Source organism: Aureobasidium melanogenum (assembly GCF_000721775.1).
Source record: "Aureobasidium melanogenum CBS 110374 unplaced genomic scaffold scaffold_51, whole genome shotgun sequence".
NCBI lineage: Eukaryota > Fungi > Ascomycota > Dothideomycetes > Dothideales > Saccotheciaceae > Aureobasidium > Aureobasidium melanogenum.
In genome coordinates, this window is record NW_024470103.1 from 1 (window position 1) to 26,256 (window position 26,256).

At 48.9% G+C, this 26,256-nt stretch overlaps 11 protein-coding genes across 11 annotated transcripts; 6 read left to right on the forward strand and 5 right to left on the reverse strand.

Moving 5' to 3' along the window:
* Positions 1-3,152: 3,152 nt before the first annotated feature.
* M437DRAFT_70579 (uncharacterized protein) lies at positions 3,153-4,160 on the reverse strand (the record flags this gene model as incomplete). Its single annotated transcript, XM_041025498.1, has 3 exons — positions 3,153-3,578; positions 3,638-3,766; positions 3,834-4,160. The coding sequence occupies 3 exons, from the start codon at positions 4,158-4,160 to the stop codon at positions 3,153-3,155; spliced, it is 882 nt and encodes a 293-aa protein (XP_040874732.1).
* A 2,774-nt stretch (positions 4,161-6,934) lies between these two features.
* M437DRAFT_79529 (ICMT-domain-containing protein) lies at positions 6,935-7,659 on the reverse strand (the record flags this gene model as incomplete). Its single annotated transcript, XM_041027189.1, has 4 exons — positions 6,935-7,030; positions 7,084-7,356; positions 7,387-7,470; positions 7,531-7,659. 4 exons carry the CDS (start codon positions 7,657-7,659, stop codon positions 6,935-6,937), a joined length of 582 nt encoding a protein of 193 aa, XP_040874733.1.
* Positions 7,660-8,330: 671 nt separating this feature from the next.
* M437DRAFT_89221 (uncharacterized protein) lies at positions 8,331-8,638 on the forward strand (the record flags this gene model as incomplete). Its single annotated transcript, XM_041028995.1, has 2 exons — positions 8,331-8,362; positions 8,419-8,638. 2 exons carry the CDS (start codon positions 8,331-8,333, stop codon positions 8,636-8,638), a joined length of 252 nt encoding a protein of 83 aa, XP_040874734.1.
* Positions 8,639-11,295: 2,657 nt separating this feature from the next.
* On the forward strand, positions 11,296-11,971 carry M437DRAFT_89222 (uncharacterized protein; the record flags this gene model as incomplete). The annotated part of the gene is made up of 2 exons (XM_041028996.1): positions 11,296-11,453; positions 11,512-11,971. 2 exons carry the CDS (start codon positions 11,296-11,298, stop codon positions 11,969-11,971), a joined length of 618 nt encoding a protein of 205 aa, XP_040874735.1.
* A 672-nt stretch (positions 11,972-12,643) lies between these two features.
* Positions 12,644-12,829, forward strand: M437DRAFT_34601 (uncharacterized protein; the record flags this gene model as incomplete). The annotated part of the gene is made up of 1 exon (XM_041019281.1): positions 12,644-12,829. A coding segment is annotated over one exon (186 nt), but the record flags the coding sequence as incomplete, so codon positions are not given.
* A 732-nt stretch (positions 12,830-13,561) lies between these two features.
* On the forward strand, positions 13,562-13,780 carry M437DRAFT_61038 (uncharacterized protein; the record flags this gene model as incomplete). Its single annotated transcript, XM_041023858.1, has 1 exon — positions 13,562-13,780. A coding segment is annotated over one exon (219 nt), but the record flags the coding sequence as incomplete, so codon positions are not given.
* Positions 13,781-14,914: 1,134 nt separating this feature from the next.
* On the forward strand, positions 14,915-15,133 carry M437DRAFT_30688 (uncharacterized protein; the record flags this gene model as incomplete). Its single annotated transcript, XM_041019189.1, has 1 exon — positions 14,915-15,133. A coding segment is annotated over one exon (219 nt), but the record flags the coding sequence as incomplete, so codon positions are not given.
* A 623-nt stretch (positions 15,134-15,756) lies between these two features.
* On the reverse strand, positions 15,757-16,353 carry M437DRAFT_61054 (uncharacterized protein; the record flags this gene model as incomplete). The annotated part of the gene is made up of 1 exon (XM_041023861.1): positions 15,757-16,353. One exon carries the CDS (start codon positions 16,351-16,353, stop codon positions 15,757-15,759), a length of 597 nt encoding a protein of 198 aa, XP_040874739.1.
* Positions 16,354-17,989: 1,636 nt separating this feature from the next.
* M437DRAFT_31513 (uncharacterized protein) lies at positions 17,990-18,472 on the reverse strand (the record flags this gene model as incomplete). The annotated part of the gene is made up of 2 exons (XM_041019207.1): positions 17,990-18,150; positions 18,199-18,472. Coding segments are annotated over 2 exons (435 nt in total), but the record flags the coding sequence as incomplete, so codon positions are not given.
* Positions 18,473-20,903: 2,431 nt separating this feature from the next.
* On the reverse strand, positions 20,904-22,656 carry M437DRAFT_70582 (putative MFS phospholipid transporter; the record flags this gene model as incomplete). The annotated part of the gene is made up of 5 exons (XM_041025499.1): positions 20,904-21,304; positions 21,368-21,890; positions 21,944-22,195; positions 22,248-22,430; positions 22,480-22,656. The coding sequence occupies 5 exons, from the start codon at positions 22,654-22,656 to the stop codon at positions 20,904-20,906; spliced, it is 1,536 nt and encodes a 511-aa protein (XP_040874741.1).
* A 1,919-nt stretch (positions 22,657-24,575) lies between these two features.
* Positions 24,576-26,090, forward strand: M437DRAFT_61047 (putative glycerophosphoinositol permease; the record flags this gene model as incomplete). Its single annotated transcript, XM_041023860.1, has 1 exon — positions 24,576-26,090. One exon carries the CDS (start codon positions 24,576-24,578, stop codon positions 26,088-26,090), a length of 1,515 nt encoding a protein of 504 aa, XP_040874742.1.
* Positions 26,091-26,256: the final 166 nt, after the last annotated feature.

The following is a 26,256-nucleotide window of genomic DNA, read 5'->3' on the forward strand; positions in this document are numbered from 1 at the left end:
CTGCGATGGCTATGGATTGTGCTTTGGAGGAGAAGAACAATACGCCAGCTACAACACCATCAGGCAAATCGCCGAGAACATGGACAACACGTTGAAGATGCATGCTTTTGGTCGAGTTCCAGGCAACGACGGCGACTCGTCCAGAGACACATTGCTCAAGTCTAAGGAGAGTATAGAGGCGCAACTGGAGTCCTGGAAGGCGTCTGCAGTCATGCGAGGGACAGACCCAAGGAACCGTGCATTCGAAGCTGGCAGACCTTGGACTGCGAGTGAGGCTTACTGAGTGGCTCACCTCTATTGTGGACTGCTATCAATGTCCATTGTGGAGATTGGAACAGACCATGGATTGGAAATTCTGTAGACGATTGGAGACGGTCGAAAGAGTGATCTACGACATCCCATTGGGTCTTTTTGCAACTGTTCTCCACCTCCTGACAGCGGCAGGTAAGTGATCCTGCGCGCTCAAGATTCCGACAGCATGTCAATGGGCTTTGCTGCTAGTGGATCGGGTGTGAGGTGATATGGACGGTCAAGGAGAACAAAGGCTAGAGCTGAGGTCAGATCAGTAAGGTCTTGCTGGACATACCATGGCGTACCGCGGCGAGCCAGTGTAGTTCGACACAACTCTTCTTGACCTTGGTTATGCTCTTTGATAAAGACAGCGCTCTTGCTCTTTGGCCATCGGGCCAGAGACATCAAGGTCGGTATGTCTTTTTGTGCCCGACACGTAAGCTTTGATCGCGATGCGAGGAATTTCGATGTGACCAGGATGGGCAGCATATTTAAGTCCATCATTGAAGTATCGTCGAGAGTGGTCTCACTCGTACGTTTTCGCTCCCTTCAGGTGCCAGCACGGTATAGACCATCATTTTTTCGGCTCGAGACTCGATGATCCTTCACCATGGTTGTATTGTGTATCTCCCGCTCTTTCACGGTCCCGTCACCCACGCTCCGTCAGCCATCAAGGAACTGTTTGGTAGGCACAGTGCCATGGCTAGAGATCCTGTGCTTCGTGCGACGGCTCACAACGACCCGACGGTGCTCGAGGAGTGGACGGGCAAGGGGATCGGGGTTGGAGGCTCTATGCGCAATGTGAGCGACAGTGGATGGACACGCGCATCGGCGACCGTATGCAGTGCGGCGGAGCACAAGCATTGGTTCAACAGCTGTTCAGATGGCTGACGTCGAGCATGTACAGCTCGAGAAGTTCGACAGCCTGGATCGCTTCGATCTAGAAAGATGCGCCCCGGAGCGACTTTTGTCACACTGTTTGAGATGGCAGCTCGATGGATTGCGGACTCGCAGAGGCAGAAGCATGCACGGACCATTGTAATCAGCTAGTTGCTTTTATCAATATTGCCCCAAGATCAAGCAGGAAGCGGCACCCCGGCTCGCTTCGGCCCATGCCGAGAATCTCGCTCCTAGCAGCTCAGATGTGGCGGACTTCTTCCCTGACATCGTCCACCCGGCCTGGCAGCTCAGGATATCTCTCTTGATAGATACTCAACTCAAAGCGTCTGTGGGGCGGGTGATTGACATCGCATGCAATTATTTTTTCGACAAATGTCTTCATGATCCTGAGTCTATCCACCTCGTGATGGTCCCTCCAACCGTACTCTAGAGCAGTGCGAGGCAAGATGCGCTTTCGAGCAATGATGCTGCCGATGCCACGCTCTGAAGGAATCACACCGATTGCCTGGTCAGACAGCAATGTCAGCGCTTGCAGTAGATGCTGCATTTTCCTGTGCTCGCTATCTGCTAGGCCAATAGCTTTTGCAAGGATCGTGTGAGCCATGATGCTAAAGACACTACTGATGTATATGTTCCTGACCATGATCGAGTCTGAATTTCGAATGGTGGCCTGACGAACGGCCTCCTGCAGCGACGAGAACCTTTCTACACATGTCTCTTTCGCCCGACGACCTATAACTGTACAAGTCTTCGAAGTCTGGCAACTCCATGACATGAGCTCCACCTCATACATCGCTTTACACAGAGACGGCAAGGTCCGTGACCGCTGGATCGGAGGCAAAAGTTTCGCTATGTCGACAAGAAGCTCAGATGGAAGATCCAACAGTCTCACCGACATGTCTGCGTCTACAATCTTTGTGCATCAGAGCCAGGATCTACTTATTCTTTCGACATCCGACGTAAGATCTGCTCACACGTAAGCTCAGTGCGTAAAGAGACACTGGTATCGCCTAATGCCTAGCACGTACTTATCAGAGCTTAGTAAGTCACATATACAAACAATAACGCGATCATGGTTAACAAATTGTGGAAGTCCTAACGGTATTCAACCTCTCAAGATGCGGTCGTGCTATACGACTTTCTATGCTAATTATGTAAAGAATCTTGGACGTGCATTCCGACTAAGAGGTTTAACTACCTCTCTTGCGTCGTGGCATCGATTGTAGACAGTCGAAAGTCACGTAATACTTCACGCAGAGACGTGTTCATAAGGCAGATCATAGTGGACTCACGACAACTTAGCAGGCAGAATCATATGCGATGTCGATCCTTAGTTCTTGTAGCTAGAATTTCGTCGCCACATGCCCTACGGTACGACTTAAATCATGCAGATTATGTCTTGTATGTCAAGCAGCCATGTCGAGGAGGAAACATCGACTCTACGGTGCTGGAGTGCAAAGATGGAATATTCGTCCTTAAGCTCTTAGGGATACATGTGATCTTATTCCTGGTACAAGACGGTCCAACCAAAGATTATACAACCTGTTTAATACGAAAAGATCTGTGGACACTCATGCACACATACGCTTCCTCAAATAAGGAATTGCACTTCCTAAAACAACCCCAACAAAATTCCGGAGCTAGGGTCTAGTCTCTACTTAACAGTTATCTTGACAGCAGTACATTCGACGGTAGAAATAAGATGGAGACCAGATCTCACGACTGTATTTCTTGCACCACGATCGCCCAAGATATAAACTTTTACTGTTAATATAATTGAATTCACGGATCCCAAATCTCCCTCCAACCCCCACAAAACGGAGATGCGATCAGTAGCATATTCGAGATGTTTAGCGATAAGTACAGATGGAAAGTAGCACCGGATACAAGAGTGAGTAAGTTAAGCACTTCTCAAATAGTTGGAAGTAGAAAGAACCAGATCAGGCCAGTCGTCAGATACATCAGACATCCCGGTATCGCGTCTTTGGGATGCAAAAGCAACAACGCAACGAGAGTCGGCGTCGAACAGCCGAGATTTGGCTCCTTTTTGGGGGACTTGGGGATGTTCTCGAACTACCATGGTAGGTTATCTCACCACCCAAGTCGGACAAGCCATCATCCCTTGCTTCGGCTGTCAATCGTAGATGTTTTTCCGGGATTGGAATTCTATCTTCAGGGCACTCTGCTGCGCCTAGAAAGAGTGCAGTCAGACGATCCAGAAGTTTGAATATAGCGTTGGATTCTAGCTCATTTGACTCGATCGTGTCCTTCATGCTGTGCATCGTGTCTCGCATGATTTTTATCTCGTCTAACACGCCGTCTATCATATCTTCCATGATGTTGTAGATTTTGTCCTCCAAATTCTTCATGTCACAGGATGTGATGGCCTTTGACGCGAGGTATTAGTCACCAACAACCATTTCTGACACCATCCTCTGTGACTCACCGATGACAATATTTTGTCTACTTTGGTGTTCAGTTGTGTGACTTGGTCGTCATCGATGCTACATCTCTCTACAGATCGATCCTGAGTATCGTTGACGATAGATTGTTGAGCTTCTACTTGTACTTCCGCCTTATCATGCATAATTAGTAGAGCTCCTTTTAGTGACATGAGATCGGGGCGTTCACGCAGTACTCACCTTTCGTTGAATCTTACTGCCGTTGTTCTCGATGGATCTGAGGCAGGCTCTTGCTTTTTCGAACATGTTTGTGTGAGGTCTTCCAGGCGAGGAATGTGCTAGGTGACTACTCGAAAACGAGGCTTCTCTACTCCCATTTGATCCATGACCTCCTTCGTCGACTCCGGGACGCCTCGGGCTTCTGGCACGGTTTCTCGAGCTTTGGACACTTGACCCGCTAGTATCTTGACCAAGACCGTTGGAAGGATCGCCCATTTGCTCTGCTGTCGTTTGGTCCAGGTTTTCTACTGTCATGTCGAATTGAGAGACTTCTGAGGCAGCATCCATTGCGTTGATCCCCACATAGTCTGAGTACGATCTGCTTCTTCTTGTATATACAGCAGCTTAGCATATATGTGTACCCATCGTTCGCGTCAGCTCTGTGGCGAATTCTGGTCCTGATGCAGTGACGTGATATTGGATTCAAAGCCGCCTGCCTGAGATATAGATATGTACGTGCACAGTCAGTCCTTGACAACAGTAGATCCAAATGTCATGTTGGAGTCATGTTGAGCTCCAAGATACGAGGCTCAATCTCCACATGAAGCGCAGATACGCCTGGCACAAGCTCAATATTAGTTTATGATTACACAAAGAAGAGATAAAGCTATCAACATCGTGTGTTATAATACTTTCAATTCCGCTGATAACATAGTCGCTGCATGGTAGATGCCAGTAAGCACTGCATTTGATGTACAATCTTCTTGCTCTAGTAGCCAGACACTAGAAGTGGCTAGGATCACTGTTCCAGAGGTTTTGTTGTAAAAACCATAATTGATCTGAGTACACTGTACTGTATAATTTGTGCATGTTATAACCCTATCTGGAATAAACAGAGTTTCGTGTTGCTGGCCATTGGTCTTCACACGAATATTGCACGGGCGACCAGACTTTAGTTGCAGTAGGTGAAAGTAACAACGGTGCATCATCTTAGTGCCTGGTTCTAGGTTCTTGATTATCCGCTTCTGTCCCGGATATTGGTCATGAATGGAAAAATCTCCTAAGACAGCACAGCTCTCTCGTCTCGTTGTGGTGAACGAAGAAACTCACGATGAAGTTTGCACCTTTTCAATTCTTAGTTTCGAGTATGTGAAGAAAGAATGATCTCATAGCACATGAGCATCACTTTACTTCTTGTTCTGGTATTTTTCCGGCTCTGCTCGCTCTTTCAACCACCATCACATCCATGAAACGCTGCTCGGGCTGCCACTTCGTTAGGGAAGAGCCATACCAGAAGAAACAGTCGCTTCATCGTTCTGCTCCGTGCCCACTGTCCACCTGTAGCCACTGTCCAGCTACCCATATCCCATTCTGTCCAAATCTCCCTCCGATAACACTCACCACTACCACTCAGCGTCCAAAGTCTCTGCAAGTTTTGGGTCGACATTGAATAGAAACTGGTGCTGTTTGCTAGTGGAAACAACTAATTACGTCCGCTGGTTGCCCTGCCATACAAGATCTACACGAGCCCGAGCGAAACGATTTCTACACTCCACTCCGACTCGCATGACTTCTTGCAAGAAAGATTTTTTAGTTCGCTCTCGCCTCCTCCATAGCGACAGCAGCAGTGACGAGCGTCTTCACAGCAACGTGCTGGGTTGTGGCCATTCGGTCGTTCTTCAGACTCAACGTCCGGAGAGGCGCGATCTAATCTCCTAACCCAGAAGCTTGTATCTGTCTTGCTCATCTCCAGCGAATCGCTGAAGCACGGACACCCACGTCGGCGTTGCCAACATAGTCTGCTACCCACACGCCTTCTTCCTCAACTGTCGATGCAGATCCGGATTCAGACTCGGCTCGATCAATTTTGCCGAACTTGCTCCTCTCTGCCAGCTGAGGATACGACACTTTGTAGACGCTACCAGAATATGTAGGTATGGGAGAATTCTGGTACCCTTCTCGCGCGCAACCAGAATCAGTGCAACTATTGACTTTTACCTCCGTCTGCTTGCGTAAACACTATTGCTGACTCCCATTTTGCTCACTTCTTCTGCTGCATTCCTGATCCGTCAACGCAATACACGATGCATTAGCTTGCGTAATCTCATTTTCCATGCTGCGCATTCATTCGTGTCTTGCAGCCCATGACACCCTGACCTTCTCTGGTTCAATGCTCTACTTCAACAAAAACCATAGCTTCGTGTATAGATTGGGTTTCAGCTCGAGTTACTCATGGAGACCGCTAATACAGTCAGCTCATGTCTTGGTCTAAAGAGCTTTGTCGTCGGCCGTGCGTAGCGTCATTTTGGTACACAGCACTGCCATAGAACTGCCATAGAGCAAAGGCGTATGTTAGGCAAGCAATCAGATCGTTCATTGCAGGATTGCCGCCACTTTTGGAACTCAAAATCGACCTGGATTTCTTGGCCAGTGACATGACGATGCTTTACCAGCAGCATGGTGCCAGTCTTGGTACCGCAAGATTCACATCTACCGAAAACCGGCTTGATCTGAGGCGGCAATCAGTTTTCTCAAGGGTATACATACTGGGCGCACTTCATTGACACGGCTTGAGGGTCCAATCCCTAGGTTGCGAGCGAAGGCTTTCGAAGCGGCCATCTATGAAGTTCTCGCGACTTTCACCAAGCTTCACTCTCTTCATCTACACCTCCAGATCACAGCCACTCATAACGACCAAGAAAGCTTCGCGGGCTACGATCATCTTGATCGGCAGATTTTCGGAGTTTATGAAACAGGCTTCAGAGTATGCGGGAGTGTTCGGAGACTGTTCATCGACCAGGCTGTCGACAAAGACTTCGCTCGGACCATCTATAATCTTGTCTGCCCGCCCCACCAGCAACATCGTCTGGAAGAACTTTGCTTGACAAGTAATCCCGCGATACATGATTGGGTCCTCCGTTACTAACGCGTTAGCTGGAAGCCCTTGTGAAGCTGGCCGCTGCTCATAGTGACGCTAGTATCATGTATGCTTGAGCTTACATACACGCCCAACTGATCTATGATCGCTCTGTGGATCGAAAGATCGTCGACGATCAGGGTGGATTTGACAAATGAGACGCCAAAATGACTTGTGCTGAGACGTATCGAGAAGTGGCGTGCCACTAGACGAAAGGACAACCGGAAACCTGCTTTGTGTATGCATGATATTCAAGTCCAAAGATATTTACCAAACAGTCTTCTTCGACGGAAGGAAGATTCTAGTAGCTCCACACAAGTAGAACTTACACTTTATTCGCCTCTTTGATCGAACCCAAAGAACATACGCAAGAAACAACGCTGCAAACTTGTTCCCAACCATGAATTGCGTGCCAACAAAAAGAAGATACAAGCCAATATAGCTGGGATGACGTGACCAGGAATATAGACCAGTAGTGATCAGTTCGTGATCTTCTCTACCTCGACTCTCAATCTGGTGGTTGAAGCTAGGTCCAGCCTGCATCATAGCAGATGTACGTATGACCTGACCCAAGATGGTCATAAGAGCGCCTCCAACAATCGTGTGCGGTATGATGAATCGAGCGTGCTAGTCTGGGAAGTATTGAGCGCTGATTACAATTTCCGAAAGCGCGCAGAGATGTGCGAACATGTAGGCATGAGTCGACAGAAGGAAGCTCTCGATATCTATACTTGAAGAGTTCTAGCGTGCGGTGGCGCAGAATTCAAGAAAATGGAATATGGACATCGTTGAGAGGTATACTGGTAGTCTCCACCATTGACAGTCCTGAATACCTAGCAAAACTGCAGTTGTTGAGCATATGGCGCAGAGGATACCGAGGAGGAATGCCCGGGATGCAATGCCTGATAAGAGATGTGCACTGTGTGTCATCGACCAAAACGTCTTCAACAGGAATCAGATCAAAAAAAGGCATGTTGCTTCTAATCCAGTCCCTATCAGTCTCGTTGGTTGTGGTGTTGTTCAGTCATCCGCTGGTCAGGCGTGTCTCTAGATATGGAACTGTATATGGGCCAGAAATCTTCAGCCAGCCTCGCTGCCCTTTACGAACATCATCTGTTTGATTGATGACAGATTACCCAGACAGCATGGCACGGTTCGGACATACGGTCGATTTGCAACCATTTCGACAAAATGCTCTGAGTATTGGCTCTGAGGAACCTCGACCTAACGGAACGTAAAGACGAGCCTCCGGCTGGTTTTTTTAGAACAATATTCGGGAAATCACGCAGTTTACTAGCATCGATGCATTGATTGGTTTAGAATAAGGTCAGATGCACCGAATTGACCATCTTTGTCCCTTTACACCGGTTTGTAACCAGAACCGGTGGAGGGATGTGTGTAATTCACACTGTGAATCGTAAGATTCGGCGAAAGCAGCGATATTGGTGGGAGTCGGAGAACGATTACAGCCTGTATCAAGCAACATCAACCAGGCAGCCTTAGGGTATAAAGCTACGTAGCATGCCTGTGTTCTTTGAGCCAGATCACTCTGAGAATTTGAGTCCACCCCACTTTTTTTCCTCACCAAACATAGTTGCGCGATGTTCGATACCATTTATGAAGATGGCATGTGGTATGTCCAGGACCATCGCACTCACGAAGTGATTCGCATTGCTAATAGTCTACCAGTCCATCCGGACAGCAACCCTATGCCAGACAGGCTTCTGCCAAGTTGGAAAGGTCAGACCAGATAGTGAACGATCCAGCACATCGAAGCGCAAATCTCTCGACTGCTAGCGACTCGACCGCACAGCGTGGCAAGTTCATCTCTGGCAACCAGAGGGTTATGGCAGAACAGCGCAAGAGCATTGATTGTTTCGACAAGTGGATCCAGGAATGTAGAGTCTGATATGTGAGGGAAGATTTGTGGAAGGATACATCATGATGGAGACCGACCGGACTATATCGAACCACGCCTAGCATATGCCGCCGACCCGGGTTTAGGTGTACCCACTCATTACATGCCGCAGAACGTTCAATCGAATCTTTCAATTTTACACTATTTGATCTGTTGTAATTCCTACGGCAAGATACGTTTGTCAACGAGCACTTTCTGCATGCCTGAGTTGAGGACGATAGGAATGAATCTGGCCACTGTCACTAGATCTTCTGCTTTGTCTTCACTCGTTGATACCAACTATACTCTGCATACAGACGATCCTCTACTTCTACTTCTTACACGTGACATGATTTTGAATGAGAACTTCACGGTCAATTGGTCTTTTGTCCAACGATGGGCTGTGGTGATTATGCATCTCCATTCCATACAATGGTTGTCACGTCTCCATCGACCTCTGTTGCACGACTAACACTCGAATCATGGGTCCAAGGAAAGGAACAAGATGTCCAACTCGCCATCATTGGCTTTCTAAAGCACAAACCTTTTCATAGCATCAGGCAGCACTCTGGTGATCTTTCACTTCCAACGGCTTCGGAGCGCCAGCCCATAATGCTATAGGTACAACACTTGCTCCACTGAGACAAGTAAGGACCAGCGTGGCAGCCTCCCAGCCCATACGGAGTTTCACCATACCAGCCAGAAGAGGTCTGATGGCCGATCCAGCTGCGTACGCCATATCACACAAGACGTGTACCTGGCCATATGCACCTATAGTGCAGGGATTAATGCAGCCCACAGTCAAAGTGACTTGACAGTAAAGCTTGCTCGTTCCTATAAAGTCGCCGCATCTTAGGGCCCGTAGCTCAAGTTTATCGTTGCCGGCCAGCTCTTTGATGACAGACAGAGAGGATTTGAGCAGATATAACCATATCTAGGAGCGAGACGAGATGGAGCAGTTGATGACACCCATCCGCATACGCTACCTGAATCTTGGATACCGCCAGGTTTCATTTAACGATGAATTTTCCATTGGCCAAGAGCTTTCCGCTAATGATGAACTCTCAATTGACGTTCTCGTGAACGTTGTACCTCGACAAAAACTTCCATGCAACCGGATGATTAGCAGCAGATAGCCACAACACTAAGGGTTCTTCTCTACATATGGAACTGTCACCGCAGGATCTTTTTCTCTTCAGGATTTATGGCTTCCCAAGCCCTTGCGGTAGCGCCATTGTAATGGGCTAAAGCAGCATACAATCTTGCCCTAGGCTTTGCGGCTTTGGAGCCCTGTAAGCGTGCGACTGATTCCACTCACCAACGAATTTTCCCGCTCGGAATAACTTCAATTGTCTTAGCCCATCTTGTGTCGTTTCTGCTTTTCCTGCTCTCCTGCCAGCCAATCAAGAGAGCGTGGATACCGCAGACTGACGGTAAATGTCTTGCTACAAGGCCTTTATCCTATGGCACGTCCATCGCCATGCTTGTGACTAACCTTGTCGCAATACTATTGCCAATACCTCTGCTTTATGAGCTATAGTTGACCAAATCAGAACGTGTCCGCCCAATCGCGTTAACCCTTCTTGGACTGTTGACTCCTATTTGCTCCGTGGCGCGGGTATGTCAGATTGAGACCATGATCGATGATGGAGATACAACCATGCTTATCTTTTGGGGTATTGTGGAGAATTGTGTTGGGGCAAGTACAGACTTAACATCTACCATCTGCTGGTAAGCAACGATGTCTTGCTGACATGGACGATCAGATCATCACCTCTTCTCTTCCCGCACTGTCCGTTCTGCTTCGAAATCTCCGGACCCATGCTTCAGGCAGAGGGCCTCGTCTCGGATCTGCTTCAAAGCATCAGGACATAAGCCTGAAGCCCCTGCCTCCGCTGGCTCGCGAATCCGATGAGATCTACTTGGTCTCTAAGAACGATAATAGAGAATGTACTTCGACAGAATAAGCTGCTCTTGAGAAACAAAGCATATAGAGTGTAGCTACAATAAGCCATAGGTGGCTTCGAGATGCGAGAAAATTTGAATGCTAGTCATGGTGTCAGGATTCGATACCACAATCTCATGGTGTCCACATCATGCCTCGGGCCCATGTCGTGAACTCCATGACCAAGTCTTACTCAAGTTCGATCCAAGTCTGAGTTTCTTTCTGCTCTGTCCTGAAAAGAAAATGAATGTTCTATGCATTCTTGTACATTGATCAACTAATGATCCACATGCTGATTCAGTGCATCATCCCTACGGTTTTTGCTCTCTGATTTACGTGAGCTAGTCTACGCTCAGCATTGTTTTGGCAGGATCTGTCAAGACCAACGCTCCGCATTCCCACAGTTCTATTGGTTTAAACTCAACATACGGACGGTATAAACACAATCATGCCAACACGCGACCACGATTCTTGATAATTCTGACAAGACCATGTTTGGGAGTTCGGTGAAACCTTGAGTTCTCTGAGCCAGGCGGACACCCTGAGCGGAAGATGCTGTCATGTCAGACAGTCAATCACTGGTAGGTCGTTGTGTGAGATTTACAGCAAAGAATTTGTCACACTTACAAGATCCATCTTTTGCAGTGCGAACATATAGATATCACATGGGTCTAGGTACAGGCGATTAGACTGCGCACAGGCAAGAGACACAAGTGATACGCACATGGATCCCAACACCATATCGATTGGTAACGGATCCGCTCAACAAGACTACGGAAGTTCTTTCGATGGCTTCCTGGCTTCTATACAGGTTGGTGCCTTCGTAGCGGCTGTACAGATCGGGGGGTTTGTCATCCTCCGCAGGAGATATCGCGGGAAGTGGTGAGATTTGTTAAAGTATCACAGGAGCAAACAGAATTGACTTGTTCTTCGATGCTAGGAATATCAGATCGTTCTACACCATCTTCTACGACTTAGATAGCTCGTGTTTAGATGCTATAGGTCTCTTTGCTCTACTTCGCCTGCTCACGAGAATCTTCGGCTTGACTGCCATCTTCATGGTACCCCTTCTGGTGCCGTTGAACTACGTCCATCGTCATTCAGACTCTTCGATCCATGGCCTTGACAAGTTCAGTTGCCTGAACATCCTCGAAGGCAACACTGGCCGTCTTTGGACACACTTGGCTGTGGCTTACTGGTTCACGGGTCTCTTCTGCTTGCTTTCGCGTCGCGAGCTTGCAAATTTCGTCGACATTAGACACATGCACGACTCTGGCACGGCTAGTCGCTTCTACCTCGTTACTGATATTCCGAACAGGCTTGAAAAAGCTTTGATGGAGTTCATGTTCCATAAGCTATATGCGTGTCAAGTCAGACTACATACCACGAGACACAACTAGACAGCATTCGTCGACGGACATCCATACCTTCGAGCGCTAACTCAGATAGAGAAAGAAGCATGTCGAGAAGAGCACAATAAAGGTCAGTACAAAGCTGTCGCCTAGTAAACGCACTAAGCCAACGCCAGCCCACCTCCAGAGATGTCGAACCGGATAAGGCAAAGATCGATGCGCTGTTTCTAGAGAATGCAAGAGTACCTTACCAAGCCGTGTGTCGAATATGATTTTTCTCATCTAGCGATCCTGAAGATCTTCGAAGCAGACTCGGCTATTGTTCGTGATGTTATGCCGCAAACAATCTGGCCTCTGCACACTTCTCCGGTGTCTGAAGCTCTAGACTGTATCAATTGGTTGAACGCTCGCAAACCCAGGGCCTAGAGGACAGTGATCAACATAATCATGACAGTCTTTTCTTTGGGATTGTCCGTTGTGCTCGCCTTGCCGGTGACTTTTAGTGCATCAATAGGTCAGATAGAAGACTTGACGCGAAACATCTCATGGCTCTACTGGGTGAACCGAATACCTCCTCGCGCGTTGGCAGACCTCTAGGGCGCTGTACCTCAACTGCTTGTCGCTGCGGTGGTAGCGCTTGTTCCGTCACTTCTGCGATATCTTTCCTCTTGGCATTGTCATGTCACTCATGCTTAGGCCGAGATAGCGTACTATAGATACTACTCGGCCTTTCTCTTCTTACAAGCTTTCTTGCTAGTGTCAATCTCGTCGACTTTGATGGTCACTTTGTCTGAAGTCTTGAACAAGCCATCTGTGATACCTAGAGTGCTGGCCTTGAATCTCCCCAAAGCCGGTAACTATTTTATCTCTTTCTTGACATTACAGGGATTTTCACTTTTCGCAGGCATGATTGCGTAATGGGCTTATCTTCTTAAGAGAACGTTTAAGAGCCGTTTCTTGAGCTCGACGCCCCGTTATCTTGCCGCGGTTGCCTTACAGGATCTTCTCTCTATAACAGGAATGTACTCGACAGTCGCGGTTCTGGGAGTGATCGGTAGGCTCAGGAATTCCATCGGAACTCGGTTCTATAAGCTGACTTTCGTAGCTACAGTATATTCAGTCATCACCCCTCTGGCCTTATTGCCCAGCAGCTTAGGATTGTTCGCGCTTCTGATGGTAACAAAGCCAGCCTTGCGCCGGTTCAAGGAGAACGCGGCAGGCACTAACGGTGAGATATTCTCGAATGTTATTAACCAAATCTTCGTGGGCCTGTATATCATGCAGCTCTGTCTCGCCGGCATCTTCATCAGTGTTGAGAGCAAGACCGCTAGATTTGCTTGTAAGGTGCAGGCGATATTGACTCTGCTCCTATTTCTTGCCACTTGCTGCTTTCATTTTACTATGGTAAGAAGTATGGAGCACCGACTTCTAACTGTGTTTTCCCATAGCAGTCTAGAAGATGACAGAACTGGAGACTCGACTCTATAAGGTTAGAGCAGGACTGCGACAGGTCCTTATATACTCGCCATAACGGCTTCACCAGAGATTTTTCCCGAGTCACGATCAATCGTAGATTCTTTAGAGATTCACATTGCGCACATAGTGCCAAACAGTTACCCTACAGGTCCTGACCTCAAGTTTCAGGGCCAGGACATCGAGTCAAGCGAACACATCAAGCTGCTTAGGGTCACCTTAGACAGCAAGATAAAATTCCATCAACACGTGGCGAAGGTGACGGCCAAGGCCACGAGGCAGTGCCTTGCCATTAAACGACTACGTGGAGTTAGGCCGAAGCAAGTCAGACAGCTCTACAACGCGACGGTTACACCGATTATGGATTACTGCGCATCTGCATAGTATAGTCCGGAGAAGTAGGGTACAGTTTCGCTACTCCGCGACATGGACCGGGTGCAACGCATCGGGGGCCAGGCAATAATACGTTCCTTCAAGGCTGCAGCCCTCTCGGTAGCACAAGCCGAGGCAGGCATCGAAACCACGATCGCCCGGCTCTAGAGAAAGGTCGCAAATCACCTAGTTCGGAGTCTTACGGTGCCACACACAAACCATCTCTTCGATTGCTTAACCAGACTCTATACCCAAGGCAAGAGCTTCCCGTCTCCACTAGCCATTACAGTAAGGAAGTTCGGGGCAACTATAGGCCTTACGGCCGACAGCCTGATGGAGACGGTAGAACCGGTCATCTAGGAACCCTAGATAGAAGGCATTCTAGGGTGCTCGGTTAAGGGAGTGGAAGAGGAGGCAGGGGAGGTGATACGGCAACTACAAAGGAAAGGGTGGCAGGAGAAGAGACGCACATTCTACACTAATGCTGCATAGAAGAATAGAGAGTGTAGTATCGCAGTAATATAGGGACATACCGGGAAGGTCATCGTCTAGAAGCGGTTACCGGCCTAGGCAGCTAGCAACCCAACGGTCGCCGAACTCATTGCTGTCAAGGTAGCACTAGCCTACTAGGCGGGAAGGAGGCTACGCCCGATAAAAACAATCATCGCGACAGACAGTAAGCAGGCCATACGACATATCACGGAAGGTGCAAGCCCACACGGACAGTATGTGGTACGGTACATCCGTAGACACGTCGCTAATCTCTAGAGCCAAGAGGGAGCGTCAGTAACCCTATAGTGGGTACTAGCACATAGAGGAGTAGTGGGGAACGAATGGGCGGACAAGCAAGCAAAGAAGGTGATAGGGGAGGAGCAGGGTGGAGCGTTAGGAGGCACCAGCCAGGACTCTCTACACCGCGCTAGCCCGACGAACCCCCTAATACCTACTAACCCCCTAACACCCACCAATCCCCTAACATCTCCTACCCAGCGCGACCGTAGCATCGCTAGGTCAAGAACGTACCAGCAACGCTACGCAGGGATTACGAACAAGATGGCCCTAAGAGTGTCTAAGAAAACACTCCAAAAGAAACTAGATGAAACGTAGAAGCAATCTAGGACGTTAAGGCCTTAGGACACACTGCATATAGGAGCATACACTTGGAAGCTAGACGGAGCCCTTCCAGGGCCTCACATAGCAACGGAGTACAATGCGCTGTCGGCGGAGGAAGCGTCGGTACTAGCACAATGCCGAACGGGACACTCCCGACTGCGGAGCGACTTATACCGGATAAAAGTAGTGGACTCGGCAGGCTGCGAATGTGGTGCTGCACGAGAAACCATTAAGCACGTTATATACGAATGCCCTCTCCTACGGGAAGACCGTTAAACCGCTATCGATACCATAGGACACAGGTAGAGAGACCTATCTTACATACTCGGGGGTTGGAACCCTTGGGAAGACCCAAGGACTAGTCAGCCAGTCGACGGGCCGAGAGACAAGTGGAAGGCGGATCTACCCGTAGTAAAGGCGGTGCTTCACTTCCTTTGCAAGATGGGAAGGTTCGCGTGGCAGACGAGGACGACTAAGTAAGGGGAAGCTAGAATGGAACAATGGCACATAGGGATGGAAGAGGAAGAACCAATAGGAGACGGCTCATAGGTTTGCCGCAGAACCAAGTAGCCTTATCAATTGAATCAATCAATCAATCAATCAATCTAGTGTTAGTGCACACAGAGCAGCAGTAGCTCCCGGAATTTGTCGACGTGTCGGAGCCATCGTCGTACGTGTCGAAGCTGCCAGTCTCCTGTCCGGCTGCGTAGTTTCCGTCCGTTCCTGTGATTCTTTGCACGGCTTAGCATTACTTCTTGCTTGTCTTCAAGCCTGTTCTTGCTGTTGTTTAAAAATGACACCCCACGCTTTGTCCAAGTCGGGTCGTCTTCTAGATCGTTTAGCGGTATGCTGAATCTGTCCACTTCGTTATTGCTCTACATGACCTTTTTCCACAAGATCTTCTCAGCATCTGTTATACCACCGGTTACCAATGACTTAAACCAGGTGACGGGTATCTTGCGGCCGTGTAGCGACACGACTTTCTTGTCATCATCCCATAAGACTGAGCCTTGATTGCCGTGATCCCGAGCGATGAGTTTGCCGTAAGCCAAAAGACTTATCATCTTGCTCATCGGACTGTATCCACCATCGGTTAGATAGCGCTCTCGTATGCTGAGAAAATTTCTGTCGTCTTCTTCATCTTGACGGTCCCGTTCTGTTGACGGCAAGATCGCCTCGACTGCAAAAATGCGTGTGTCGTAGACCACACCGGCTAGCATGTATGAGAAATCGTTTGCCTCACGGAGTCGACCCATCTCCTCATCAATACTCAGTACAGCCAGAAAATGCAACAGCCCGCTGCTGAAAACGTCTCCTCGAACGGTGACAAAGATGAAAGACTTGACAAGCTTTAGCAGAGCGTCAGTTTTCACATCGTCATTGATATGCGGCATCTCCATCAAGTTCCATAGTTCGTTAGCAAGAGCCTTTTGATCGTCTTTCCACGGAAACAACCGGCAAGCATCTGCCATGTAGTCGATAGTAGTTGCATCTCCTTGTTCCTGTTCGTTGTAGATATCGGTATCGGCGGAAGTGTCACCATCTGTGCTGTCGTCGTCGCTGGAATTGCTATCACTCTCTGTGTCACTATCGTCGACGCTGCTGCTTGAACCATCTTGTAACACCTCTCTGCTACAATCGCGTGATTCGTGCCTTTGTTGTCGGTCATCCTCTCTACGATCATGTGCGTTCTGAACCTGAACAATGCGCATGCCATAGCAGATGAATCTTTTCCAGTAGCTAGCGTACCGAAGTTGAGAGTCGGGATTTTGCAGTCTTGCAAGCGGTCTAACATCAGCCTCGAACTTTTTTGCACTTCGTAGCTAGCGGCGGGTTTCTTGATCAAGTGTTGACAGACCGGCGACACATCTCTCAACTAACAAGTCAATCAGTCTTGAAATGTGCTGCAGTTCTTGTTCATCTTTGTCGGCAAGACGACTTCCGTTCGAGAGATGTTTGTAGTTGCTTCCAGCAAGATGCTGCGGGTATCCGGTACGTTTAGACCAAAGAGAGTGATCTGTTTTTGCAATATTCCCGTCGATGACCTCAAGCTCTCTGTCGTGCTGTGTTTTTGCTCTATCCCATTCGTCTAAGACCAGAGAAGTGTCGAAATCGCGCAGTTGTCTTGTTCGGACAGCGTTCCCTTGATTGTCATGTAAGACATCTGTGTCGTTTGCAGAGATGTCTTCCTCATAGTCAACAGTAAAGTACCGTTGTCGGCCACTAGTCGATACAAAAGATTGTACAAAGACATGATGCCAATGCTCTCGATCTTGTTTTGTCGACCGCCATCCATGCTTTTTATTGCAGTGCTTGCGGATCTCATCCCGGCTGACAGTGATAAAACTACACTCCTCCTCGTCACAAATAAATGCATCTCGCGGTCTGCCAAGTGACTGAATCGGCGGCTCTAGCGGCGGCGGCAACTGTGTCTGTGTCGGGTTCAAGATCTGTAGATGGGAGTATTTCCTAACGACGGCTGCTTTTTCCTTTGAAGTCCCGCTGTGTTCAGTGCGTAGATGACTAGCAAGATTCGATATAGCATAGCAGTGATGTTTACAAACGAGTACTTTGTACTGTGACTCGTATTGTAGCCAATCGTCGGCATTGTCAATAGTGATTCTGAACTTGACCATCGGGGTGAGAGACGAATCTAACTCGTCGTTCGGCATGCTTGTCGCATCGGGCATACGGTGTGTTGTAGTTTGCGCGGTGTCGCGTATGTTCCAGCGCACGATTAAAGCCATGCGGTGCTTAGCTGGGTTGTCCACTTTGTACCCTAAAACCCTGAACCCTAATGTGTGCGACCTGCAAATATGCAGAAAGAATTATTGTAGTCACCTGCAATCAGGGCGCGAATAGCAAAAAGAGTACCGTGAATTGTTTGTAAAGACGCGACGTGTCGTCGCCGCAGATTTTGGCAAGCTGGGGGCCATGTGTGGGGGCTAATGCATAATTACCCAATGCGTCTAGCGTCAGCCCCGCACTAACCGAATCCAACCTGGGGGCGGCGGCCCCCTAAGTGTCCTATTAGCTAGGTGCGCTGATGACTGAGTTTCCAAGGTAAGTTGGGCCAGTGTAACCAGTAGGTGTGTCGATCGATTTGTTGACGTAGCCGTTGCTGCCAGCGATAACCACATGGAACTTGTTGCGGTATTGTCCGAAGTTCAACGCATTGCTTGCGGTGACTGGACCTCCCCAATAAACGCATTTAATCTGAACGTAAGACTTTCCATAAGAGTCTGCACATGAAGCATCGTTTGGATCGACTGAAGACTATCAGCATGTTTTGTGCAGCGAATGGTTGACATTCATACCTGTTGGGTCTCTCTCGAAGTAGATGTTGATGGCCTGACATCCGTTGACTTTATCGCAGCGAGCAGCACAGACCGAGGGATTGTAAGAGCTCATCAAACTGAATCCAAGGTATCCAAGAGCATTGTTTGATGCATTCAGGTTCTTGAAAGCTTCAGTATATCCTGCAGGTGCCTGAGCTGCTGCTGCGGCATCCGAATAGTATTTATCAGCAAGGAATGCTGTGTCAGAGTCCGGAGTAGACGTGTAAGAGATGCCAGTAGGTTGAGCAACGCAGATGTTAGGATTTGTGGGAGTAGGCATGTTAACCAGAGCACCTCCGTTGACGCCGCCGTTAGGGATGGCAGTGCTAGCGCCTCTTCTCTTCAGGTAACAGGTACCAGCACCAGAGCCTCCGACAAAGGAGAAGCTAACACATCCAGGGTAGCCATCGCACTTGTCATAGCAATTGGCAAAGGAGGAACCTGATACTGCTGCGAGGTCGTAGCCGCCATAGTCTGCGCCACAGCTGATATAGTAAAGTCTTCCGGAAGGTGAAGTGAATTTTTCGCCATATTTAGCATGAAGAGCTGTGCAAGATGCATCGTCTCGTTTCGAAATCATTCCAGTAGGCTGGGCTTCATCCGCATCTGCTGCGACCTCGGCAGAAGCCGATGCCGCGGCGGCAGAAGCATCATAGGCAATGGTCTCGGCGATGACAGTCGCAGCAGGAAGTGCATAGTCGAAGCTGGTAGAATAGACAACAGGGATGTCAGGCGTAGGGATGGGATCGGCTTTAGCAATGGCTTCAGTGTCGAGGTCGAGGTTCTGAGCACAAGTGTAAGCCGCAAAAGCAGCGACCAAGATGGCAGAATGCATCTTGCTCCGAACCAACTATGCTTGTGAGTTGAAGTGCCAGAGAGCGGTATGGGACCTGTCATTGAGGATTGGTATCAACTGCTTCTTATAGCATTTACCAGAGGCTCAAGACACTGGCCGACTGCCACTGAAGCCATGTCGAGCCACTACCAAGTGCGGCTGAGAGCCTTTGGCGTCACAGCTTTCGTTCTGGATTCTAGGATTATATGTCGACTTCTGCTCCTCTTGCTGCTTCGCCTAAGGGGAGGCATCGCAACACGGGCATCGCCAAGTTTTCTAAAAGCCACGAGCCGACTGGTTGTCCATCGGGTTTTACTAAGCGTGCATGAACGAAAGTCTTGACCCCGTTAGTTGTTCCAGATGTGGCTCAAAAGAACTGGTTTAGGGCTGTGTCTAGACCGTCGGAAAGAATTGTGCCCGGTCCTAGCCGACTGAACAGCCAAATAAGCTCGCGTGGCTCTTTGACACTGCCGGAATGGGAGAGACAGCTGCGCTCTAACCGGTTCTGTGTGTTGCAAAGACATTTCGACGTGCCTCGATTGGAAGGGATCATCAGGTACCAAGAGCTGTCACACCCGTGGCGGAGGCCTTTCCTCCTTGCCAAGCCTGTTCCGCTCGACCAAATTTGAGAATTTGGTGCTTGTTCTGGTTTACTGTCACTGATCCGTACTTTGAGCTGAACGAGCTGACTGAGCCAGCAACTTCTTAGCCCCTTGCCCTCATCTTGGAGCGGCACGTGAATCTCCCCATGACTGTCGCGTGACCCCAGCAGTCGATCGCCAAGGCAGACACTCTTGTGGAACGAAGATCTGATCACTTTTTCGAACCTTCTTCGATGATTTGCTGATCTCCAGCCCATGTCGATTTCCAGGGCTAGGCAATGCCCACACAGCTCCGGGCGACGGAAACGATGCCCACATTTTGCCGTCTACCTAGCTCCCGAGCTTTTGTTGGCATGAATGCGAATGGTCTCAACTAGACCAACTCATCATGAGCAGGGATTGGTAATGCCTATATCTGTAGAAGGCTAGATGTATCTTACACAAGCAAGAATTGTGTTCTCGTCATCAGGTAACCGGTCATCATCATTGACCCGACATCAGTGATTTCCATCACCTTGACTACCGTCTAGACTGTTACTAGACAATAAAGACATCTGGGGATCTAAGACGTAACAATCTGTCACGGATGTCCTCATAGGTCAGGTAATTGGGACAGCAGTTCTCAATGATTTCTTCGACCACGTTTACACCAGCCAAAGTTCTGGACACCATTTCTATACAACAAGTACGACTAGGATCGAAGTTAAAGTGCTGTGTCAGTGGGAGTGATCTCCTGCTTAAGAATGACGTCCAGCAGTTTTAAAGAAGTTTGGTTGCATACAACAATTGAAATTGTGTTCCATCCTGCCGTCTGCAACCACAGAGCACTCAGCTCCTCTCCAAGGACACCGTATTCTGACAAAAAGCATTTTTGCATCTTTGCAGCAATATTATGATAGAATCTTGCACTGATGGCAAACAGAAACGTCCCATCATCCCAACTCCCGCCTCTCGTCTCTGGACAATGCTCTCGACAAGAGTATTGTGCGTTTCAACAGCTATGCTATGATCATGAGTACACGGGACGACGAAAAGATCGATAAACCTAGTTATCTCCATGGAGAAAGTTTCTTTCACAAAAGCATCGTGCATTTTGATAGCTATGTTGTGGCAGTCTTCAGCACACGGAGATGGTTCAAAAGCCAAACAAAAACTTTTTATTACTATAGCTGGGATACCCTCGACCAAAATTCAAGGAGCGTACGTTATCTTCACGTACACTCGCTTAGTCCAATCGAAGGGCCTTCTTACTGATCCATCTTCCCGGCGTTGTATCGCGAACTTTCGGCGTCAGATTCCATGGGGGCGCTAGCGCCAGCAAGACCCATGCGAGAGATGTCCCAGCCGTGATCAATGAGATAACCCTTGAAAGCAGCGTCTTCGTGGTCTATAGTGTCTTGACCAATCTCTGGCAAGCAGAAGAATGCAAGGAAAGCACTCAGAATGCAGAGAGAAGAAGCGACCCAGAAAGGATATTGATTACCCTTGATAGTGTTGCTTCCTGCATCAGCTACGAGGATGGGGAAGAGGTAGTTGCCGATAAAAGCACCAATCTTGCCAAAGGCTGCAGCAACGGCGTAGTAGCGGCCGCGGACGGCGGTGGCAGAGGTTTTGGATGCGATGAGACCAATGTTGTCGCCAGGGCCAACTGCGATCAATTTAGCATGTTTCTCATGGTGGTAATGATGGGAATGGTAAATGATCAACTCACGTTCACCAAGAGATAGAAAGATACCATATACCACAACGAATCCGCCGATGTTCTTTGGGATAGCTAGCTTCTCGTAGCAGCCAGCCATAATGAATCCGACCACAGCCTGTGCAGTAACACCGTAGGCAAGAGTCTTTCTGGGTCCGATCCAATCAGAGACGTATGATCCAATAAAGGCGCCAGGGATGTAGAAGAGGTTGATGACAGTGTTCCAGCCAAAAGTCTTCCACATGGGTGCATCAGCACCGAGTACATTGTCGACACTTGGAGCAGAATAGGTTCCGAAGGCGTATGACGAGTAGTCATAGATGAACCAGATGGTCGAGACGACAAGCAGGCGGAACCAGTACATCTTGATGATGAGCTTCCATGGGGTTTTGCACTTGGCCATGGTGTTTCTCTTGTAGGCTTCGGGTTCTTGCAACTTCCATCGCATGTAGAACAAGGAGAGAGGAGGAATCACACCAATACCAAGCATGATACGCCAAGCGGCGCGAAGGTGGTTGTCACCAGTAGCAAGGGCCTGTGCAAATCATCAGCGAGGGCAAATCGCGGCAGCGATTCGAGATAACATACCACAATCATGGGAACAAATGCAGCCACGACGAAACCCACATCGATTGCCAAGTTGGTGAACCAGATGAACCACCTGTTACGAGTACCGGATTCCAGCTCGCCAGTGCTTTCGGAGCAACCGACAGAGCCAGCAGGGTATTCACCACCGATACCAATACCAAGAAGGAAACGATACGCAGCAAGTGCAGAAAACATACCGTTGATGCTACCGTTGGCACCATATGAGCCAGCGGCCAGAGCAGCGAAGACGAACTGGCAAAAGTCAGCGGGTGATGATTTAAACTTTGATACGTGAGGCGCGCACCAGAATCACGGTAGATGCAAAGATGGACCATTTGCGGGAAAAGCGGTCAGAGGTGTAACCGAAAATGATGATGCCGACAACTTCACCGACGAATACCAGCGAGGTGATGTTGCTCTGAGCATTGCTGTGCGTGTATTCATGCTTGTAGAGTTTCTTGAGAATGGTGTTTACTGATCCAATGACCTTGAGATGCGTCAGATGAATGATTTCGCTAGGACAAAATTGGACCTACTCCATTGAGGTAGCCATCGGAGAAGAGTCCGGAACCACAAGCAATGACGGGGGCGCGTCGCTGCCACCAAGTCTTTGTGGTAACCTCGACGGGCGTTTCATCGATGGGCGCGGCAGCATCAGACTTTTCGAATTCAGGTTGCAGAGCACCGGGACGGAAAATATCCTTGATCGCCATGGCAGTTTCTGGTAGTCAACTGAAAGCCAAGGGACTAATGCAGCGAAATTGAATGAGAAAGCTGGCAACAAGGGTCGAAGGTTCGCTATCTATATATGCCCTATCGACCACACGCCACATGACCCGTGTCTGTGGACGCGTAACATAGTGTGGTTATGTTTTCCAGAGAGCTTCAGAAAGGATTCTCTGGCCAGTGGCCAGAAGTTCGGACAGTGTACACGGGATCCATCCAGTTTACGCGATTCGTCAAGATCCAACAAGCTCGATCTGCAGAATACCAAGCTTTCTTCAAGCTTTCCTCACTGTTCGTGACGAACCTTGTGTTGAGAGAACCCCGCCTTAGCGTTGCATGTGGGTACATTGTGCCGCTGAGCCGGATCAATCCCGAGGGAATATCTTGTTGTCTCCGTGGGCAAAATGGTTGTGGCGACCTGAAGTGTTTGCCTGCAGTTTGTGTTCGGTGCGATAGCGAGTCGCAATAGAGAAAAAAGATCAGTCGAGCTGTGTCAAATTTGCTGAAGGGCGTTGCGCCTTTCGGTCAACCCCGCAGACGCGAGGCATGAATTGCGGCGGCTTCTCAAGATGTCGCGCTCCAGTGTTGATCGTATGTGTAGGTGCATGCGATAACTGGCTGGAAGGGTCGAGATAGTCGTTCTGACGATGTGAAAGCGCCATTAACATCGACGCTGCATATAGTGTCCGCTTTGTTTTTTGGCCTCCATATGCGCAATGACTTATCTCGAATTGAGCAAAAAATGGTCATTGGTTTTGCTAGAGCCGCGACGTGGGCATGGCGGTAGTGTTTATTCGGTAATGGCACCATATTGTCGCATGTTTAATTACCTTTGCTCACACGACAAATGTCGTTCCAATGTGTGGGAAACTGTCGCAGTATAGCTACTGTGATACACAATCCTTGTTGCGCTGCTGGTGGTGCGATTCGGGGAAATCCCCAACATGAAAAGATACTTATCCCTCTGGAAAAGCCTGCATTCCATAGTTGATATCAATTAGATGTCACCGCTTGACAGACGATTGGAAAGACGTGTGACAGTCTTCGGTACACGGACTCATTCGTCAATGAGTGCCACCAGGGTCTGCGGGCTTTCGTCCACCTTGATGGCTACAATATTCTCCGCACTGAGCGACTCGAAGAGTACTCTTGCGACCTACAAGACGAGCCAAATAGACTACAACTCACGATGGACATCGCAATTGCCGTACGTGATGCTTTATATGAGGTTTGGACATATTAATAGGCATATAGGGTGTTCAAACCTGTAGATTGTATGATCTGCTCACAGAACCAGGGTGGCACAATCAGCGAAGTTTCGGGACATCTCGGTCGCGATCACAATGCCATGCCGAAAAGGAGGAGCGCCAACGCCTCGACACCAGCGACCTCACACTCAAAGATTGCCATCTGCTGCAAGCTGCAGAAATGAGATTTTTTGAGCGTCGCGAAGAAATGCTCGCCAGACCCCAGCTCAGGATCTATATCATGCACGTGGTCGATCAGCGCAAAAGGATTCCGTGCCGATAACCGGGCAAGGAGATCCATGAAGCCTAACAGAACCGCGATGATCACGCACGTGTTCAACATTTCGAGTGAAGAATTTTTTTGCTTTCGCACCTTCGGTTTCTCTGTTTCTCAACAATTTGTGGCGAGAAAAGATACGTCGCGTCTCGTATGATATTCCGCGGTCGAATATCGCTTTAATCTTCACGTGTGCTATGTGCGTGCATTCTAGTGGCCATGGGTTTCCCAGGACGCTTGAAGTGAGGCGGATAAGGGTCAGGTGCATGTCTTCGAGATTTTCATTATATAAATGCAGTGTTTCGCAGCAGAGAGGATTGCGGTCGGGAGTTCCAAGCATTTCAAGCCTTCCAAGCACTTGCGCCTCGAAGCTTGTTTCACCATGGCAGACGCAGGAATATCTGAAGTTGTCTCGCAAGACAGCAACCCAAAACAGCAACCACCCCACACATCGACTGAGGTTAGCTCAGAGACGGGAAGCGCAGTTGACACCAGAACTGCTCGACAGAAATCCAGCGACATCTTTACCATCTTCGCAAGCGGTGCCGCTCTGATCAGCGATGGATACCAGAACAACCTCATGACAATGACCAATGTCGCGCTGCGAAAGGAATATCCAAAGCAATACACGTCGTACTACAGCACTGCCGTCTCAAATGCCCTGCTGGTTGGTGAAGTTATTGGTCAAGTCGTGGTTGGACTTACCTGCGATTACCTCGGTCGCAAGTTTGCGATTATTGTCACCACGCTGATGATCGTAGTTGGAGGAATCCTCGCGACAGCTGCTTCGGGGACGACCATCCATGGGATGTTTTGGATGCTGATTGTGGCCCGCGGTATCGTCGGTTTTGGAACCGGAGGAGAGTATCCTGCAAGTTCGACATCTGCCAGCGAAGCCGCAAACGAACAAAACCTCAAGCAGCGAGGTCCATTATTCATCCTCGTCACCAACTTACCTCTGTCATTTGGTGGTCCTCTGGCTGTGTCAATATTCCTCATCGTCTTGTCTGCGGCTGGCCAAAACCATCTGGGAACTGTCTGGCGCGTGTGTATGGGTATTGGCTGCCTCTTCCCCTTGTCCGTTTTCTACTTCCGGATGAAAATGCTCAACTCGAAACTCTTTCGTCGCGGTGCAATCAAGAAGCGTGTGCCATACACCCTGGTACTGCGTTATTATTGGAAGCGACTTCTCGGCACTTGTGGCGCATGGTTCCTGTACGACTTCATCACATTTCCCAACGGAGTCTTCTCGGCGACGATTCTGAGCGGTGTTGTCAAGAAAGGTCCTAACAATGTTCGATCGACCGCGGAGTGGCAGTTGTTGCTTGGTGCAATTGCGTTGCCCGGTGTAGCGGTCGGCGCGTATCTCTGCAACCGCCTTGGACGCAAGAACACAATGATGCTCGGGTTCGGTGGTTACCTCGTCTTTGGATTGATCATCGGTTGTGCTTACGAGAAGATCACCAAGATCCTGCCTCTGTTTGTCATCTTTTACGGTTTGATGCAGAGTTTGGGAAATATGGGACCCGGCGACATGCTTGGCTTGCTATCTAGCGAGAGTTACGCTACCGCAGTACGTGGCACCTGTTACGGCATTTCAGCTGCCCTTGGCAAGACTGGTGCAGCAATCGGTACTCAAGCCTTTACTCCCATTCAAACTCATCTTGGAAAGAAGTGGACATTCATCATCGCTGCCATCTGCGGAGTTGCCGGTATTTTGGTGACGTACTATTTCGTGCCAGACCTCAAGGGAGATGATCTTGCGCAGGAGGACGAGAAGTTCCGAGCCTATCTTGTGTCAAAGGGATGGCAGGGAGAGATGGGTGAGGATGATCTGAAGGCTCTTGCAGACGAAGGGGTACCACAAGCCATGGTCGAGGACGTCAAGAGAGCCTGATGGAGTTTTGTACGATTTGTTCACTCTCCTTCTGTGCCGAAGGCTGTTATTATTTAGCTGTGGAAATGCGCAATACATCTGTAAATAATATGGTCTCAATGAGATGATGAATTGTAGCGAATGAACAGTCTTTGTTTACCATTTACACCCTCCCATGCGCTGAGGA